This window comes from Morchella importuna, assembly GCF_003444635.1.
Source record: "Morchella importuna strain M04M26 chromosome Unknown Morimp01GS020, whole genome shotgun sequence".
NCBI classification, from domain to species: Eukaryota; Fungi; Ascomycota; class Pezizomycetes; order Pezizales; family Morchellaceae; genus Morchella; species Morchella importuna.
In genome coordinates, this window is record NW_025763417.1 from 611,196 (window position 1) to 629,913 (window position 18,718).

Sequence of the window (18,718 nt, forward strand, 5' to 3'; positions counted from 1 at the left end):
CGCTCAGACACAAATTATCACTCGGACCTTCTCCTCTCCAGAAACCGGCAAACCCACCGGAAACGGTGATAAGGCTGACACCACAACAGTACAGTCGTCGCGAGCGCAGAAGGGATGCTGGTCTTATTCCTCATATTACACCGGCTAGATGAGATTGAAGCTCCAAGTTCACCCACCGACCCAGACTGGACCGGACTGGACCGTTGAGATAATGGCAAGTTTGAACTATCTACAGCTGGTTTTGTATAGTCGACCGTTGCCTAGAACTCAACCGCGAGTGGCTCGGGAGTGGGACTAGCAAACAGTACGATACACTCTTATACTAGCCACGACAGGGCCGGAGGAGGAACACCGGTTTGTATATATACCTATACATGCCAGTGGTGTGCTCATGGGGGATCGTGGCACTTTGCTTCCTCTTCAGAGGTATGGGAGTACGGTATGCTTCAATGGGGGGTATGGACCGTGCTTTCCTTTTTGATACAGGGAAATATATTTATATACTTCTGTCATATTCTTCATGTGAAGCCGTCTAGGAACCTCCCGAGATTGGGAACGGATAGCTGCTGCTCAGCACAATGATGACTCAAGGATGCCTAAGGGGCTGGGTAGCATGCCCTGAAGTTTGCTTCTTTCCTCCACCTTTTCACCCCTCCTTCCTTCACTTTTCACCACCCCCCCCCCCCCCTTCCTAGATAACTGAACCTCCACTTCTATCATCAATCGAAGTACTCTGTATGTGCCCCCATTCTCTCCTCCACCCCCTCCCAGCGATTGTTTGTTTCTCCCCGAACGTTTATGGAGCGCTGGGATACGGACCAGCATTTTTTTGGCTGGGCTCCACATGGCGCGAGGCCCTGGAGGCACTCGGACAACTGGGGGAATTGTCGTATTGCGGCCTGGAGCCAAGCCTAGCTAGCGTTTGACGACTTGTGCGCGCCTCGCTGGACGATGGCGAACTGCAAGGTCTCGAGGGAGAGTCAAACTTTTGCCCAAGAGCCGGATATTACTGATGTGTATGTGTGTTGCAGATCCTCTCTCGACAGCTCGTTGATGGTACTCTAGTTGGAGTACTGGTACCTACAGCTGGATGTCGAGGTAAATATCTTGGCACACGCACCTACTCTACTTGCCGGGACCCTAACATGCACACTAAATTCTTGGTGATCCGGCGACCAGACCAAGCTTATCGATAAGACGCCGACCATACTCTACGGCGACTTCACGTGGACCCCTGCATGGAAACACAGAACGCCGAACAATTCGCGGGGAACTCTTATAGCCTTAGTAATCCCTTCTGGAGAGCATAAATACTGCGTTTCATCCCGCATCTCTTTTCAAAACATCAACCCCGCATTATTACTACGATCATCATGTGTAAACCCGCAAACTGCAGTACCTGTGGTGAGTACTCATTATTAACTTAGCCTCTTGGTGTGTGTGTTGATGATGCTGATAAGACTACAGGCAAGAAGAGCTGGTTTGGCTGCGGCAGCCACATCCCCAGCGTCATGGACCCGGTCCCGAAGGAGGAATGGTGCACCTGCGAGAAGCCGGCCGATAGCGAGTACCCTCCGATCGCGAGTTAGAGGTGGCCCTCAAACTCGGGTAGGATGCTTTGAGGGCTTTGCTGTTGTTATGGTATGGAGTTAGGTGGCAGTTGGTTTTGTGCTTCGAGGTGGGGCGGGAGGATTTCGCTCTGTGGGTTTGGCAATTTTCTTGTATGTTGAGGGGTATCAAAATTAAGAATGATATCCCGAGAACTTATGAAACCATCGAAATCTGCAGTAGATGTTACTTGTAGGGATTTAAGCTTTGCCTTGAACTTTGAAGTGATATGCAATACAGACCAGCAACCGGTCCGTTGAGCCATGGTAGGAGTTCCCGCAAAACTATGACTATAGTTTGATCCTTCTGAAGATCGTTCGTAATGCCAGAGGTTTGTTACTGTTGTGTTCTAGTCTTGTAGCCCTGAGAATCTCAAAGACACAATTTGCTGTCAATATATATTTTGTCTCCCCAGGTTCGAGATTCGAGAGGACCAATACGTGGTTTCCGCGAACAGGTACCTGGTGAAATTTCAGAGTACTAGAAGACATTTGGGTTAGATTTCCGGCCAAACTTCGTATAGATCATGTGGTTTGGACCTACAGGTGTCGTTGAGTCGATACATGTACTTGTGAGCCGCTAATCCTCTCAGATTTCGGCGGTTGTGTGATGTGGTGTTTGCTGCCTTGCCTGTAAATTCTAGTTTATATCAAAGGTTGAAAGTTTAAGTGGAAAACTACACCGGGCGGTGGTTGGAGAAGGCTCCACCAAGGTGTCCAATCCTACATAGTGGCATGGCACAAAACAGGTACCTATACACAAATACACTCGAACCCTTACCCAGAAAATCTTGGGCTTCAACGTAAACAGTGTCCTACACTATGGTATTCCTACAACACTGGACGTCTCTTTTAATATGATAAACTATATAACAGAAGAAATCTATACTGTAGCAATTTTTTAAGGCGCACAAAGTCCCAGAGAGCCCCGATAAGTGGGACAAAGTAACAGACATACAGCTGTAGGTAGGTCTTAGAAGAGTTTGCTTTAAGGGTAAACATGCATATGTGAGAAACAAATATTAATATTTGCTTAATTGGGAGGTTGTTATCTTATCTGGCACGAATTATCAGATAATCTCTTATCTCCATTGTGACTTGCGCCCTAGCCCTAATGACATATGGAGCCCCACATGCCAAGCCCACACAAATTCACGACACTCTACACCCAGCAAAAATAATCCCCCTCAACACCAAGTAAAGTATCACGACGAATCGCCAACGGACAGCCCACTCGATCCAAACTTCCCTCAACAAACCCTAACACCAAAAACCTAACAACCAGGAAATATGGCTGACGCTGCTGCAGGACGTGGTGGTGGTGGATTCGGAGCTCGCGGCGGTGGTGACCGCGGTGGTGACCGTGGCCGTGGCCGTGGTGGACGCCGTGGACCCCGCAGAGGTGCTAAGAATGAAGAGAAGGAATGGCAGCCGGTCACCAAGCTTGGACGTTTGGTCAAGCTTGGAAAAATAAAGAGCATGGAGGAGATCTACCTCCACTCTCTCCCCATCAAGGAGTACCAGATTGTCGACTTCTTCTTGCCCAAGTTGAAGGATGAGGTCATGAAGGTAGGCTTGAATTCCTTTCCGATGTCTGGATTCAATTGGTTTTGGAGGATTGCGGGCAGGGAGCTCTAAACAGAGGAGCGCTGGGAAATGAAAACTTGTTTTCTTATTTGGGATATGGGAAAGGACCAACCACTAACATTATACCATCTTCCAGATCAAACCCGTCCAGAAGCAGACCCGTGCCGGTCAGCGTACCCGTTTCAAGGCCATTGTTGTCATCGGTGACTCCGAGGGCCACGTCGGTCTCGGAATCAAGACCTCCAAGGAAGTCGCAACTGCCATCCGTGCCGCTATCATCATTGCCAAGCTCTCCGTCCTCCCCATCCGTCGTGGATACTGGGGTTCATCTCTCGGAGAGCCCCACTCCCTTGCTGCTAAGGAGTCTGGAAAGTGTGGTTCCGTCACTGTCAGGGTAAGCTATACGATCTTAGAACGTCCAACGTGACCTGTGACGCTAAAACACCAAATAGTTGATCCCTGCTCCCCGTGGTACTGGTTTGGTCGCTTCTCCCGCCGTCAAGCGTCTCCTCCAGCTTGCTGGTGTCCAGGATGTCTACACCGCCTCCTCTGGTTCCACCAAGACCCTCGAGAACACCCTTAAGGCTACCTTCGCTGCCGTCGGTAACACATACGCTTTCCTCACTCCTAACTTGTGGAAGGAGACCAAGTTGTTGAGAAGTCCTCTGGAGGAGTTCTCCGACGACTTGAGGAGGAAGGAGAGGTATTAAGCGGTTGTTTTTTCCGGGTTAGGGATATTAAAAAAATGTTAAAAGGGTTCTTTGTTTCTTCTCCAATTCTAGTTAATGATGCGGATTCCCGTTCAATGATCCCGTCCAACGTGCCATGTGATTTTTTGAAAGCAAGGGTGTTTCTACGCCCCACCTTATCGATATGGCGACAGTTGCTTTGGGGGATTGAAAAGAGGCATTGTAATCGAAATTTTTTTTTTCTAGGACTGCCAATTTACTTGTAGCTGTAGTTCGGGACTGGCTGACCATGTTGGATCATTTTTTCTGGTCAATCCCTCTGCTGCTTCCCCAGGGATGTCAGTTTTAGCAGCTTCAGGAGTGCCTTTATAGACCTTAGCTTGTTAGCATAAGCGGAAGGTATCATGGTAACATTTCACGCTTCGGAATTTTTTCGAGCACAGAGTATCACTCGGTCCAAATCTCGTGAACCCAAAAGATTGGGTATTATCTTTCGTTCTCAAGCTGTTAATATCGTATCTCTTTGTGCTATGAACAAAATGTTAATATGGTGGAATTACTCTCGGTACCCGGTACAGTATACGAAATCTACAATCTCGAGTGTTGAAACCTTTAGGGCTAAACACCCGTTCTTGGTACTGTTTTTCTTCAGCCATCCTAGCTCCAAGAACCAAGAAATTTTCTCGATATAGAGCTTACCACAGGATAGTCCAGAAAACTTGGGTTTCATTTCCTAACAGAAACCCATCCCAGTTCTGCGCAAAACCCGAGGAGTTTTACACAAAGTTTAAGGATAAATAGTATTATTGATATCGTTGCCACCTCTGCTCTTTCTCTAATTCAGTACAGTCTGTCAACATTCAGACGAGTACCCACCATACTATCACGTTGGAACAACTTCTTGTGCCAGATACGATCGATTGCCTGAAACTGCACCATGGTATCATCGTAGATATTAGCTATTGTAAATCCTTTAACAAAACTAATTATACAGCAGTTTAGCAGTAATTTTGGTACGTAAATGGAACAGAAAAGAAGAAACCGTTTCAAAACCCATCGTCAGAGAAAACACCCACCGGTCTTTACTCCCGTCTGCGCCTTCCCTCAGCCGGTGAAACGCTCCTGCTGACACTCCTTTTGTCCCTTCCTCTAGCCCTCAGCCATTTCTTCATTCCTAGCTCCAATTCTCTCTCCAAGTCCTTGCTTGGTTCTTTCCTGTGGATGAAATTACAGAATCCTCCTCTGACACAGCCTTCTCCGCTGTTTAACCGACAACAGGCCTCCCTGAAATCCGTAACAGGCGATAGTTCACAATAGATGGGACGCGCCGCGTACCATCTCGCATTTAGCGCGTCGCAAGCCGACTGCGCGTCTTCCTCGTATTTGAAGCGAGCATAAACATTACCGATCAGATCTATAGTGCGTTGCGCACCCAGTTAGCTTCATGTACCTGTAAATCAGGCCTAGCAACCTCTCGGCGTACGCTGAGATGGGAAAGCATAAATACATACGATCGTTATTATTATCGCACACGACGACCTCCTCCACCTCGCCGTACTTGCACATTTCGCAGAAGAAGTCTTCGTAAAAAGCGTCGAAGTGGTTCTGCAACTGACTGGGATTCATCTTGTTTTTAGGATCAAATGCCGGGTTCTGGTAGAGGTTTGGGAGGAGAATTGTTTGCGAATATGAGGGCTTGACGTGTTTTCGGGAGCAGCGGTCGCCATGACGGCAGGCGCCGATTTTGTAGTAAAAGGAGCCTTGTGTCAAGTTAGTTATACAAGCGAAGGGAGGCAGAGGAAGGGATAAAGTTGTAACATACAGTTAACCTTGTCCTGCTCGGTACCGAAGATCGAAGCGAGATAGTTAGCCATGATCTTGCTACTCTGATGGTGATGCTATGGGTGTGGAAGATTTCGTGAGTGAGGCAACGCGTGTGGTTGAATGGAAGATGTGGCGATCGTTGCAGCTAACGGAGGCTAGAAAGGTCAAGCATCTGAGTCAGCCGCACAGCCAATCACTCGGCGGAAAATGCACTAACCAACTTGCTCTAAGCCAAAAGCAGCCAGTTACATATAAGTCTGGACTCATATTGCTATCCTCCAAGGCGCCAACTTTTGCGATTAGTCAATACATGCCTCGAAGTAAGTCTGGACATGTACGTTCGGGAAGGCAATTTACGGCAAGATGGTAAGATTACCATGTATGGCGATCAAAAAGCGTAGTAATCTATAGACTTCCTCCCGCCTATAAGTCCTAAAACGCTTGATAATTGATTTATAGATAGCAATAGAATCTTGAGTCGAATTACTGATGATATATATACTCATAAATCATTTGAGATGTATGATTGAGAACTCGCTGTTTTAGGGCTTATCTTCAAGGAAAAGCATAGTAAAGTCTACTATCAGTTATAATATATCACGGATTATAGATAATGGGCATAGCGATCCATCTATAATTTTATTCAGATGATTATCAACCGGCTACATGTAATTACATAAAATCCTTCATAATCCTCCACACCATCAACCCCCCAATAGCGCCCCAAAGCTTCAAAGCAAAACTTCCGGCCTCCGTGAATCCACTCCACGCAAAGTACACTAGAACCCCTCGAATAGCCAGATCATAAGCCCCCAACCACATTTCGTCCCCATAGCAAATTCTCATTGTCAGCACTGCTTGCAAAACACATCTACTGTATCCTATAGGGTCAACCTTGGGTGCATTGAGGATCTGGAGATCCTTTGTCAAAAGCTGATCAAAAGTAGGGTTTTTTTGCCCTCTCATTCTTTTAATGAGCGGCCATGTGAGTGCCCGTCCATGGTATTTCCTATTCCATGGCGCCAGAGGCGTATGATCTAAAAGATTTATAATTCGAACAACATCAGATATCTCAACAATCTTCTTATGTTCTGGCTTTAATTCTTCCGCAGATAGAACTTCTTGGATAGACCAGTTTGCCGCCCAGACTGTGTAGAATCTGGGACTAAGAACAGTGAAGGTAATCTCGTGTCCCATGGCCGCTGCCTCGGCGGATTTAAATGTCTCTTTATGAGGTAGATTCCCAATTCCGGCAGAATTGTAATGTATTATGGTCGAGACAGGATGTTTCTCAACTCTGGTACGAAGGTACAGTCTAAAATATTTCTCTAGTTCACTACATCACTACATATCAGCACAGTAAACCACCAATTTTAGATTAAAGGGTCTAACATTTCTAGTGCGGTTGCATTCCGGCTGATTGTCTTTCTCCTCACCTCTGGTCTAAGGTAGACCTTTAGCCTCTTAACACCAAACAACTTTGCCGCCTCCCATACAATCCTGGGAAACGTGATCAAGCCGCTCCATCCATATTTTATCACGAAAATCGTGGAACTTATGACCGATGTCGAAAGTTCTGAAAGAAATATTGGAGGCACCACAGAGCGTAGACCTGCGATGAGCTTCTTATTATCGAAATCATCGTAGAGAGTTATTGTAGTGTTTACAATTCCGTTGGAATCCTCTTTTTCAGAGAGAGGGTCGCGAGTCAAGACATTATATTTCCCCGCTCGGTCGTTGAAGGGCGATACATGAAACTCTTTGGAGAAATTTTGACTGAACGTTTGTCCAAATGAGATATTGAAGCCCGTCAAAGAAGAATTAGATGGGCGGCAAAGATACATGTGCCGCTCATCGAAAGTATTATTTACTTCGAGAATCACCAGAGACAACACCCCATCTTTGTCTTTCAGATACCTTCATCTTCAAATTATCATCAAAACTCCTTTTTTGGTGCAACAAAATTAATAACATACCAGAAGCTTACAGGATTAAATTGATACCCCAGAAATCGTGGGGCTGTAATAAGATAGACTGTAGGGTAGTCATTAATATTCATGTCCTATCACTCGCACGTTAGCGTGGCTCGACTTTGGAACACTCATCATATAAAAACGCCCCCCATACATACGTTTTCAGTCAGAAATGCTTTCATTTTCTCCTCCATCGTCTCGTTTCCACGCCTCAGATAATCTCTTGAATCCACGCCGAACAGGGACCATTTCTTATTCTTATACCCGTTACTGAACGAGAACAAACGCCCTATCGAACCTTTGAACTTCAGTGGCATTCCACATTGCAGAACCGAGTAGGCAAGTGAATGTCGCTGCGGGAATAAACGCGTGTGATGCGTTCTACAGCGGAAAAGTACTGGTTCTGAATACAAGCGTGTTTCACCCGGACCGGGTTGTTGAACATCTTTCGGGGGGCTAGTATAAGAGAGACCCGCAAAGGTAGCCAGAGCTGTCGATGATAATGATGCTACAATCACCCATGATAGAGACGCGCTTGATACTGGCAAGTCATTTCGAAGTGAAAATAAGCATAATCCTGCAATCGAGAGCGCTTCTTTGATTGCACCAGAATAAGTGTCATCGCTTAATTGTAGTATTGAACTCAAAACAATCGATGCGGGAATTATTGCAGGAAGGACGATTTGTGGCATTGTAGCTGGTATTGACAGGGGTGTTGAAGGTATTTGTTGATATAAAGCCACAAAATAGCTGCAGGAGCTCGAAATTTCTTTCCCTGTCTCGAATTACAATATGAGTGATAAGTAAATGGGTCCAGAATTCATCAATAGGGAGAATCTGTAATCCTTTATAAGCCGAACCGTTCAGAAGGAAGCATCGGATGCAAGTACAATTCTCGATCCGGATTTGGTTCGTTCTGCAGAGTGATCGGTCATGACTAATCAAACATGGTGTGTTTTCTTCACAACGCATCACTCGACTTAATGTTTTTACAAAAAGACATTCGGTCGCTGTGGTAATCAGTGGATTCTATTTTGCCGTTGATTTCAATTGATACCGAACACATTTGATTCTACACTCGTACTGCGGGGGCTGGTGGTGTTGTATACTAGCGTCAAATCTCGCGCGTCCTTACGTGCAGCGTGCTTCTTCGGCACAGCCTCTCAAAAGACCAAGTGGATGTACGAATCTAAATGACAGTCCAATCCAGGTGCCAGGTATCGTTAAACTCATACGGTGTCTTACAAAATCGCATAGACGTCTACTCGCGTAGGCCTGGGTCTTTCTTGAACAGTGCTATACCAAGACTTCGCTATAATATTACATACGTAGGTTCTTGCTTATACAAGTTTACTCTAGACGATGGCCAGTGCCCAAAGGGGTTCTGGGTAGCGATGGGCACGAGCCAGCTCGGATTGTGGAGGTAAAGGCTCGAGTTTTTCGAGCCTTGGAGTTAGGCTCGATACTGGGCTCGAGCTCGTCAGTAAGAGTAAGAGAGCTCGGCTTGTTCAAGCCTAAAGCTCGAGCCAGCTCGGCTCGTGCCTATCACTAAAATCTCTGGGAGCTATTAGAGTATAACGATTCACATATTAGGTGTGTTCTTTGAAGGAGAATTGTATAATCATTCAATCGTTACGGCACAGGGATTTTAAGCAGTTACTCCACGTAAACCGAGTGAGTAGACATGCATCTCTCGAAAATCCCTGCAGCCTCTGCCAGTGAGTATCTACAGAAAAGATACACTATTTAAAGGAAATGTAGACGAGAAAGAAAAGAAAAAAGAAATAGTATCGAACCCAAAAAAAGAAAGAAAGACCATGAACCATTCGCGCCCCCGAGATATTTTACATATTCTAAACACCGTTCGCGATTGCGGTAACAATTACCACACCCAATAACGAATGTAAAATCAGGAATTAAGAATTCTTCCACCAGTCTTCCTCCCTTAAGTATTTGCCGTATGCTTTCACGGCCTGTGCGCCACCGAGGCCAAGTTCTACACCTTTGATCGCCCACTCGGTGATACACAGCTCGACGAGTTTCTTGGCTTGGTGCCCATAAACACCGACAAGCTTTTTAGCACCGACCTGCAATAATGTTTTCATGACGAAGAAATGCGAGTTGGTAAGCAGGTTCATAGGTTGGTTTAGCAAGAAGGCGACTGCGTGCCAGAGATTAAAGATCGGATAGGGGTTGATCATTTTTGAACCGCCGAAATCCCTGTGGTAGCATGTCAGCTGCTGTGATGGAAATTGTTTTATGCTTTTGTTTTGTTTCGTTACCTTCCAGCGATAGCAGCATAACCTGCTGTCAATCCTACAAGAGAATTGATATGCGCCTCCTCAGCCTCCCATGTACCTTCTTCGTCTACTTTCCAACCCAATCGTTTTCTATCCTTCTCCGTGTCTTCCGGCCCAAGCTCACCCCTCAAAATTGGATTCCTTTTAAGAAGTCGAGCAAGGATAATGTCGATAAACGAATTGCCGTTCACAGTTAATCCGTCACCAGCAAATGTAGCGATGATAGTGATACCAAGGGGATCGGCTGTTTCGGGTTTAATAGAGCACTCGGCTTCAACTTGCTTCACCAGTAGTTTTGCGAGTTCATTGACAGCCCAAACAAAGGCGATAGGAATAGGAACATTGCTTTGTTCATTAGGGGCGAGAAAGAAGCCACTCGCGAGGACTTTGGGTCCGTTTGTATCGTTAAGAAGATCCATGAAGGTTTTTTTGTAAAATTCACGCTATTGAGTCTGTCAGTATGATTGAAACGAGCATAGTAGTTTAGGAAACTGACAACTGCGACTGTCTGCGTCTTCTCTCCATTGAGCTGTCCCAGTTTTGGACGCAAATCACGACGTATGGCCATAAGATTCTTACTCTTCATAAACTGTGGTTCGTTGTCGACATCTTGTCGAACCTTTTTCAAGGCAGCTAGGACCCTGCTGACAGCAGTCGATTCAACGTTGATGTTTTTCCGTCCATAAACCGAAGGACCAGTGTATTGTTGTTGCGGCTGCGCTTGCTGCTGTTGCTGTTGCTGTTGCTGTTGTTGTTGCTGTTGCTGTTGTTGCTGCTGTCGCTGTTGTTGCTGTTGCTGTTGCTGCTTTTCAGCCTGTGCAGCCTGTGCAGCCTGATCCCTAGCATCTTTTTCCGCCTGTTGCTTGAAATGTGCTTCCCGCTCTCGGTGCTCTCGTTGCTGGCGTTCGTGCTCAATCCATTCCATTTCTTCCTGCTTTCGCCTGCGTTCTAATTCTTCTTGCTGTTCTCGTTGACGCCGTTGCACCTCTTCCTGTCGAGCCTTTTCTTCCGCGGCTCTCCGAGCGATCTCGGCGCGCTTCTCTCGCTCTTCGCGCTCCAACTTCGCTCGCCTAGCCTCCTCGGCTTGCCTAACCTCGAATATGCATTTGACTTTTCTCTGGAACCTATCCTCAAGTACAGCAGCCTCTTGAGCATTGAAACGATTCTCCTCAAGATATAGCAACTTGAATTCGTGGTGAACTTTCTTATCACTATTATTGATCCCGGCAATGGTATATTCATGGGCCTTAAGATCTAGAGAACCGAGTCGTTCAGCGGTCGCTTGCGCATGGGAGACGGAATTGCTCTTCCCTAGGGAATTTAACGCTGGCGACAGTCCATACAAACTGGGGGCCTCATAATTGTTGAGATCTTTGAACAGGCCATCTTCGTCTGTGGATTCGGGCTCAGACCATTCACCGTCGGATTCAGGTAAACTTGTTTCCTCCGGGTTGAACGAATATGATGACGGCATGAGTGAGGTTTTTTCCTGCGTGATCCTAGAATCTGGGGCACTGAGGAAATAAGCACGTCTGGTTGGTTCACGGGGAGGATAAGCGAGAATCAGGCGGTCCGCTGTCGGAGGTGCAAACGGTGGTAGAGCGGATTGGAGTAGACAAGAGGGGATAGAGGTAAGAGGCAGAGAGATAACTCTTGACTCGATAGTGGGGGAGTGCGAGCAACATACCGATTGGGGACTGACGCTTTGTGGGTGGAGGTGGTTGTATGATGTCGGGGGGAGGCTGGGATGCGAGCTGGCTGTTGGTGATTTAGCTGCCACACGCGATCACGGGTGTGGCTTAACCTAAATAAATTAGTCCTTGAAAGCCACAGTGTAACCGCGCTGACCAGTAAGAAGACTGTGGACAAATTCGTAATGTACATATCTGCAAGATAGATACTTTATCATGACACATAAAAATAGTAAACTCTGCTGATCAGCCAAGCAATGCTAATATCACTATCCTCAAATCGAATGTTTCCACAGATGCAAGATGGCATCGGTACACCAGCTGCAGCATATATATGTAATTTACCGTTTAGTAATATAGGAGCCGTTTAAAACCTTGCATGAGATGCATGACAGTTCTACAGCCAGCCAGACGTGAGTGCCGTGCAGAAGATTCACTATCAGTCGTGTTTCAAAATCCAAGGCCCTATTTGTCAAGGTCTGAGGGTCCTTCTTACCGGTTCTCCGTTACTGCATACATAGACGCCCTACAACATACATACGGGGTTACAAGTCAAGTGTTACTAATTTCTAGTAAGTATTAATTAGGTTGTGTGGTTTCCACATATGCAACTCGCTTCTATAATATCTAGCTTACTAGAAACATGTTTCAATAGAAATATATTGGAACTTACTTTGTTACTTGAAATAGCTACATGTAAAGAATCGAGACGATATACGTAGTGATGTTAAGCGTACAATCTGCAGCAGTGATCACCATCGAGTGATAATGTGTGATTAAGTCTTTTAACATCCTGAATATATTCGAAGGTAAGCTGCATTCTCAGTTAAGTCCCACATATGTTACTGACTACCGATAGAGGGCGGGGTCCATGCCAGATAATGAGCCCAGATACAATGTCTTTTGGGCAGAGATATTTGGGAATTTGGATTGCCGTCCACATCATTACTTCTGAAGGACTAGCTTGATGATAAATCAAAAACTGCACTGTTTCACAATAGACTATCTACACAAACACGAGTGACCGCATAAATATAGGCCTGCCTTCCAGGAGCAACACCAAAAAGAATACCCATCAACCAAAAGACACCAATCGAAAAACATAAGAGAAAAAATAAGACCCAGGTACATGCAGTTACCAAAAACATAAACACACCTACTCTCTAAACGAGCATCAATCTAGACTTGACAACACCACCAGAGAAGTTCCTCATAGCCTTCATTTTAGGCCTTGGAGTTTGCAGTCGCCTAAAAGCCTCTTCGACGTGTCTAGCCTCAACGGCAGTCCTCCCTTCCTCTGCGTGGAAGAGGAACTTCTCCCGCTTTCTCTTACGGCTCTTTTCGCGGCTCTGCATAAGAACCTGATCTTCAGCCTCCTTAACTCTTAGCGCTTCCTCGGTCAGTGTCTGTACAATCTCGAAAGTTAAAAACCCTAAAATATCAACGATATCATCGTTAGGCTTCGCCTCTGTCACAGTCCCAAAACCGGCCCATTCCCTAAAACGCTTTCCCTTCCTGAAGGTGAAGGATGCTTGTCTACACTCCGACCAGTGAACATACTCGTCCTTAGTCATCCCTCTCGTTCTCTCATCAGCATTCTTCAGTCTCTGTAATGTCGCATAGTTTGCCTCGACTTCGTCCTCATCTTCGTCCTCTTCGCGCTCCGGAACCTGCTCCGAGAAATAGCTGGCAACTTCCCATGGGAGCCCAATCTTCGCTTTCCGCTGCTTCATCTGCATTGGCCCCCCACTCCCTGCAATTCCCGCTGCAGCATCTTCTAACAGATCTGCAGGATCGGGTGCGCCGGCGCCCCCGTTAGGGTCTTGCTCTTTGGCAGTTTTACGGACGTCTTTCCACGAAAGATAGGTGCGCAGCCTGGATACCTTGGCTTTATCATGGCGGATTAGGAATATAAGATCGTCCGTAGAGATTGACCGGGAGCCGCGGCGGGCAGCTTGGCTTGTGCATTGGAGGAGCTGATGGAGGATGGTTATGTTAAAAAGGTTTTTTTTTTTTTTTGAAGCTATTGGGAAGCTATACCATCTCGATGACTTGCCCGCGGACTATTTCTTCAATTATGCCGGTTGTTTCAGCATTTGGTTCGCCCGTTTCGCCGGAGACGAACATCATCTGGATGGTCTATTAGCGCGTTGCGCGTTGCGCGTGTGGAGAAGCTCAGGGGTGAGTGTACCTGTTGAATCTCCACACGGTACTTGAACTTGTCTTTGTCATTGTTGTTTGCCATTGTTTACTGAGACGTTTAGTAGCAGTGTTGTTGGCCTAGGTTGATAGGTGTCAGCAACTCTGTGCGGTAGCTCAAGGCGTAAGTCTTTATTAAGCTGTTGATAGCTGTGAGAGAAAGTGATAGCTGTGAGGAGAGGGTGATAGCTGCCAGGGAAGGGAAGGGGAGGAGAGAGCGTGCTCGCGCTGAGGGTTCCACAGAGGCCGGGTAAGCCTTAAGGCGGGCTCCTGCAGTTGCCTTTCCGTCAACAGTTTTGAGGTCGCGTAGAGAGATGTAATATTTCTTCATCGGGGTTATGGTGCGCATGCATGTCAAAGTTAGGCCGAACCCTAGCCCTATTGCTTGATCGGCTGCTAGCCAGTAGGGTGTTTTGGGCCCTAATCCCTTTTTGTGCTGTTATCGGCAGCTCTTTATCACGAGCATGGAAGCTATACAATGGCACTCTTAAGCTCGTGCACATTTCATAACCAGCTGGCAGCATAGAATCGTGTGGTCAAGAGTAAAATACTTAGGAGGTACACTACACGATCTAAGTATTTGGTGTCTAACGAGTGTTGATATATAACGAGCCACGTGATGTGTAATTGTTAGTAGGGCCGGCGCAATATAATTGTGACCCTGGGATATCAACGCGAAAGGATAGTACGAGTACGTAAGGTGCGCCATGCGTACTACTCTAGAGCGGGTGCCCCCGCACCCAAATTCAGGGTTCTCAGGACAGACGGATTGCACCGTAAGGCAGAAACCTTAAAAAGCAGGGGAAACTAAGGAAGGGTTATTCAGGGACAAGACATTACTGACCCACGGCGACAGAGACGTGATAATCGCATGAGGGGAGGCATCATGAAACTCGGCGAAAGTTTCCTTAGTATGTCTGTAAAGCGCCCGCATTCTATTTTCTAGTTGGGACTACCGCAGTACAGTCACAACACCGATCCATGATCGAAGCTCACTTCATGTACGCCCGTGGAGAGCCAAGATATTGGGAAGCTCTGATTCGACGGGTTTTCTAAACATCGTACTGAACTTGTAAAAGGTCGCATTGCACGAATTTAGTAATTTCTATGGTGAAATACCTAAGCTACGGGTGGTTGTGACGAAGACCTCCGTAGTAAAGCTGCTATAGAGAGCCAATGATAGCTGAAAGTAGTGCCATTTAGCGCCAAGAAAGTACATGTAAGTTATCGGTCCTGCACTGACCGAGCAGTAAACCGAGCTCTGAGCAGTGTTGGGTGAAACGGGTACAATAGCTGTGGGACGCCCCTTACCCTTGCCCCCCGTACTCTGGGTGACTCTCTAGCTTGAGCTACAGCAGAAGCAGCATATTAAAATCAGAAGGGTACTTACTGCACCCAACCTACATAACCCACCCGCTCTATCCACTACCCACCTACCTACCCACCACATACCTTGCCATATCATCATCTTTAACACACCTCGCGCTCTCTATCTCCAGAGGTGGTGTGTAGTCTCGACCTAAAATCTTCAGGTTCTGTCGTTGGACACTAGGTAAGCTGAGCAGTTTATCACCCCCAATCCCCCCACCCCCCATCCAAATTCCATCCAATCCATCATCCCCCATTGCTGCTGCTCAACTCGAAAGAGAGTGGAAAAAAGCAACGAAACATCCCCCAGGAAAAAAGGGCTTACTAAGTGCTTCCAGTTTCTAGGGTAGCTCACGTGCTACACTAACTTCCCTTCTGGGATCGGCACGCATCAATAACGTCGCCGCCCAGGCAGCACGCGACGGAGCTCAGAAATGATCAAGAGCACAACATCTAACGTCCCGACTGTTTCCACTGTACATATGCGGCCACGCCGAATAACCGCAGAAACCATGCCAGCAGAAGAAGATTCGCCACCGACCTCCCCCGACACAAAGATCAAGCCGAAAGAACTCGAATGTCCCATCTCCGAATGCACCAAGCGGTTTACCGGTGAAAGGGGCATCAGGGGCCATCTCGCTCTCTACAAAGAACGCTTTCAGGAGTTCGCGTACAACTCCTCGCTCGACCTGATCTCTATCTCATCCGGCGTCAACCGTGAAGAGCTCGATAACAAAAGGAAGAAAAAGAGGAAGAAGGAGAAGGATCCACCCGAAAGTGGAAAGGAAAGCTTCGAGTATCTCAGTGCGCACTATCAAGAATGGAAATCGCGATATGGTGAGACGTTGATCCTCTCATTGCAATCAAGTTCTAGTAAAATTTTCTTTTCTATCGATGTAATGTCTTGTGACTTACCCGCTAACGGTTACAACCATTTAAAAATGCTAGACGTCCCAAAGAAACCCTTTAAAGAGCGTCACCGCGAAGCTGCCACAAAGTACCGCGTCAACAACAAGGACAAGGTCAGGAAGATGGTCAAGCTGAGCAAGTTCAGGGCCAAAGCGAAAAGGCAGGGACTCAGCGATGAGGACGCTGAAACGAAGGCTCAGGAATGGATCCAGGAATGGGAGAGGAAACAGCCCGATAGGAAGCCTACTTCCAAAAGGGAAAGTCCTGAAGATGATCAGGACGAGCCCTGATTGCGGGCTTAGAGGGGCTTTTTCGGGGGAATATTTCTTAGGAGTTGGGTTGCAAGTATTAGGATAACAAATTGTAATGACTGGTTGAACGGGATAACTACGGAATATGGCTGGAATTTGTGCTTCTCTTGTTTTGTGAAGTGGTAATGATAGAAAATTCACTTGTACTTGGCAGAGGTAATGATTTAAATGTTCCTTTCAGATAACCGATGGCTAGGCCGGTTTGAATCAGCCGCCAACTCCAACCCCCTTTATTGCATTGCACTTGCTTTACCTTTACGTATCATCGCACGATCGCGTTGTCATTTCTAGCTACCTTTATTTTTTTTCTACCATTATAATTTACAGCTCGAAAAACCCTACGTAATATAATTACAGATAGGGAAAGCGCAATGTCTTGGCTCCAAAAATCTTCGGTAAGTGAGGTATTAAGACCATAATACATATGTAGTTATGTGATGACAATAATAATGTAATAATTTCGGTGTTTATCTACCTCAAATTCGCTACTTTACTTAAAACCTTTGCCTGTTACACTAAATTCTTGTAAAAATATCAGCATCCACAAGACAACTTTTTTAACTCAGAGTTGTAATTTGTCAATGGTAGTTTGCGGTTAGCAAGATTTTCAATGATGTGTCAAAAATCAGGAAAAGAGGTCATTGGCCCAGCTTAGGTAATATGGCGAATTTCTGGTTTCCAAAAGTACTACCGCATAATAGTTTTCGAGCAACATCTTGTGGCTGTTATGAAGCTACTCATGCACGCCTTCACAATCTGGGTTTGGCGGGAAATTGAACAGGAATCTAGACTCCCCGGGGATCACAGAGTAGAACATGTCTGAAATAAAACATAGTGGCCTTTTCAAGGTTATTATGATAAAGTACGTCTTCACAATGGAAAGAGGGAGGCGCGCCCCTCAGAATTTCGATTCCTGCACTCTATTTACCATCACCCGCGTAGTTTTCATCCGGGAAGAAAATCTTTCTCTCAGCACCTCTACCAGTGAGTACAACCATTCGGATGACGCCTCCGGAGCTTCCATCCCATTTGATGGCCTCTGATAACGCTCCCTTGACGAATTCTACACACTCGCCCTCAGTGAAATTCTCTTTCCAGTTGGCATCGCAGTAACCGTAGATGTATGTTGAACCGGAACCACCAATGGCATAGCGCTGCTTGTGGAGTGAACCACCCAGAGGAATGGAGTAAACTTCCCCCCCATGACGCTTGTCGTAGCCTGCAATAATAATACCGGCGCTCAGGTTATCTTTGTTGTCGTAGCAAAGCTCTTGAAAAAGAGCAGCCGCGATTCGGGTAGCCGGTGGCTCAGCATTTGTTACGCTGGGGAGTAAATGTTAGATTTGCACACGTTCTCCAAAAGCAATAAATTACCGAAATGAGTGTAGAGAAGCTTACTTGTACATCTGTAGGTGATAGTGGACGATATCAGCGATGGCTTGGGTGTCAGCGGCGGAACCAGAGCTACACCAGCAATCAGTAGCTGTCCCCCAAGCAATTATTTAGTTGTATATCTGATAAAAACTAACCGGCAACACCAAATTGTATCGTGGACTTGGGTAAGCTTGTCTGTCACTCTGTTCGCGATGTAGGATCCGGTGGTTGTTCGAGAATCGGCGCCTGAAATTAATCATTTCTATCAGCTCATTCCTTACACCATCGATTATATATCCAGAAAAACACACCAAGGACAACACCGCCATCAAAGATTGCTGCCATACTGCATTATTTGATCAGTATGAAGCTCGAGCTAGAAGAGAGGGTGTACTTGTTGAATCTCAACCTGATGCTTACATGGAAGTTCCCAAACTAGAATGTAAAGTCAGTTGCTCTGCTCCAATAATCTAGGAGAAGATGGATAAACTTACTTTACCTCACCCTTCTTGAGATGCTCCATGTCAACATGGACGCCATCTAACTATCTAGTCAGCATCAGTTCCGTCATAAGAGAAGGTGTATCAACTGACCTACGCTTAGATTACCGGTGTGTCTCGAATTCATGATGATTCTTGTGTGTAGGCAGCTCCTGCGGGGTATTTGGAGATGGATAGATGCAATGGCTGGCCAGGGAACGCGAATACAGCAGCTCGGAGGTGAGGTTATTGGGCACCACCACTGGAGGTGTTACCCGGAAGTGGAGGGGCTAAGATCTTATCTTGATAATCTTACCTTTCGCCTAAGTGCATGGAAGGTGGCTCTTTCGACTGTTCTCCGTCTCCACTGCTCTGTTCAACTCATTCAACTACAATTCTGACCCAAC

General features: G+C 46.4%; 6 protein-coding genes across 6 annotated transcripts; 2 read left to right on the forward strand and 4 right to left on the reverse strand.

Moving 5' to 3' along the window:
- Positions 1–2,897: 2,897 nt before the first annotated feature.
- LAJ45_06787 (uncharacterized protein) lies at positions 2,898–3,904 on the forward strand (the record flags this gene model as incomplete). The annotated part of the gene is made up of 3 exons (XM_046116349.1): positions 2,898–3,176; positions 3,331–3,588; positions 3,647–3,904. 3 exons carry the CDS (start codon positions 2,898–2,900, stop codon positions 3,902–3,904), a joined length of 795 nt encoding a protein of 264 aa, XP_045970552.1.
- A 2,475-nt stretch (positions 3,905–6,379) lies between these two features.
- On the reverse strand, positions 6,380–7,997 carry LAJ45_06789 (uncharacterized protein; the record flags this gene model as incomplete). Its single annotated transcript, XM_046116350.1, has 4 exons — positions 6,380–7,043; positions 7,100–7,624; positions 7,684–7,769; positions 7,839–7,997. 4 exons carry the CDS (start codon positions 7,995–7,997, stop codon positions 6,380–6,382), a joined length of 1,434 nt encoding a protein of 477 aa, XP_045970553.1.
- Positions 7,998–9,596: 1,599 nt separating this feature from the next.
- LAJ45_06790 (uncharacterized protein) lies at positions 9,597–11,864 on the reverse strand (the record flags this gene model as incomplete). The annotated part of the gene is made up of 4 exons (XM_046116351.1): positions 9,597–9,900; positions 9,963–10,423; positions 10,477–11,494; positions 11,668–11,864. The coding sequence occupies 4 exons, from the start codon at positions 11,862–11,864 to the stop codon at positions 9,597–9,599; spliced, it is 1,980 nt and encodes a 659-aa protein (XP_045970554.1).
- Positions 11,865–12,834: 970 nt separating this feature from the next.
- LAJ45_06791 (uncharacterized protein) lies at positions 12,835–13,916 on the reverse strand (the record flags this gene model as incomplete). Its single annotated transcript, XM_046116352.1, has 3 exons — positions 12,835–13,647; positions 13,712–13,801; positions 13,863–13,916. 3 exons carry the CDS (start codon positions 13,914–13,916, stop codon positions 12,835–12,837), a joined length of 957 nt encoding a protein of 318 aa, XP_045970555.1.
- A 1,756-nt stretch (positions 13,917–15,672) lies between these two features.
- On the forward strand, positions 15,673–16,437 carry LAJ45_06792 (uncharacterized protein; the record flags this gene model as incomplete). The annotated part of the gene is made up of 1 exon (XM_046116353.1): positions 15,673–16,437. One exon carries the CDS (start codon positions 15,673–15,675, stop codon positions 16,435–16,437), a length of 765 nt encoding a protein of 254 aa, XP_045970556.1.
- A 941-nt stretch (positions 16,438–17,378) lies between these two features.
- On the reverse strand, positions 17,379–18,459 carry LAJ45_06793 (uncharacterized protein; the record flags this gene model as incomplete). The annotated part of the gene is made up of 7 exons (XM_046116354.1): positions 17,379–17,781; positions 17,857–17,922; positions 17,988–18,078; positions 18,144–18,178; positions 18,253–18,267; positions 18,327–18,372; positions 18,426–18,459. 7 exons carry the CDS (start codon positions 18,457–18,459, stop codon positions 17,379–17,381), a joined length of 690 nt encoding a protein of 229 aa, XP_045970557.1.
- Positions 18,460–18,718: the final 259 nt, after the last annotated feature.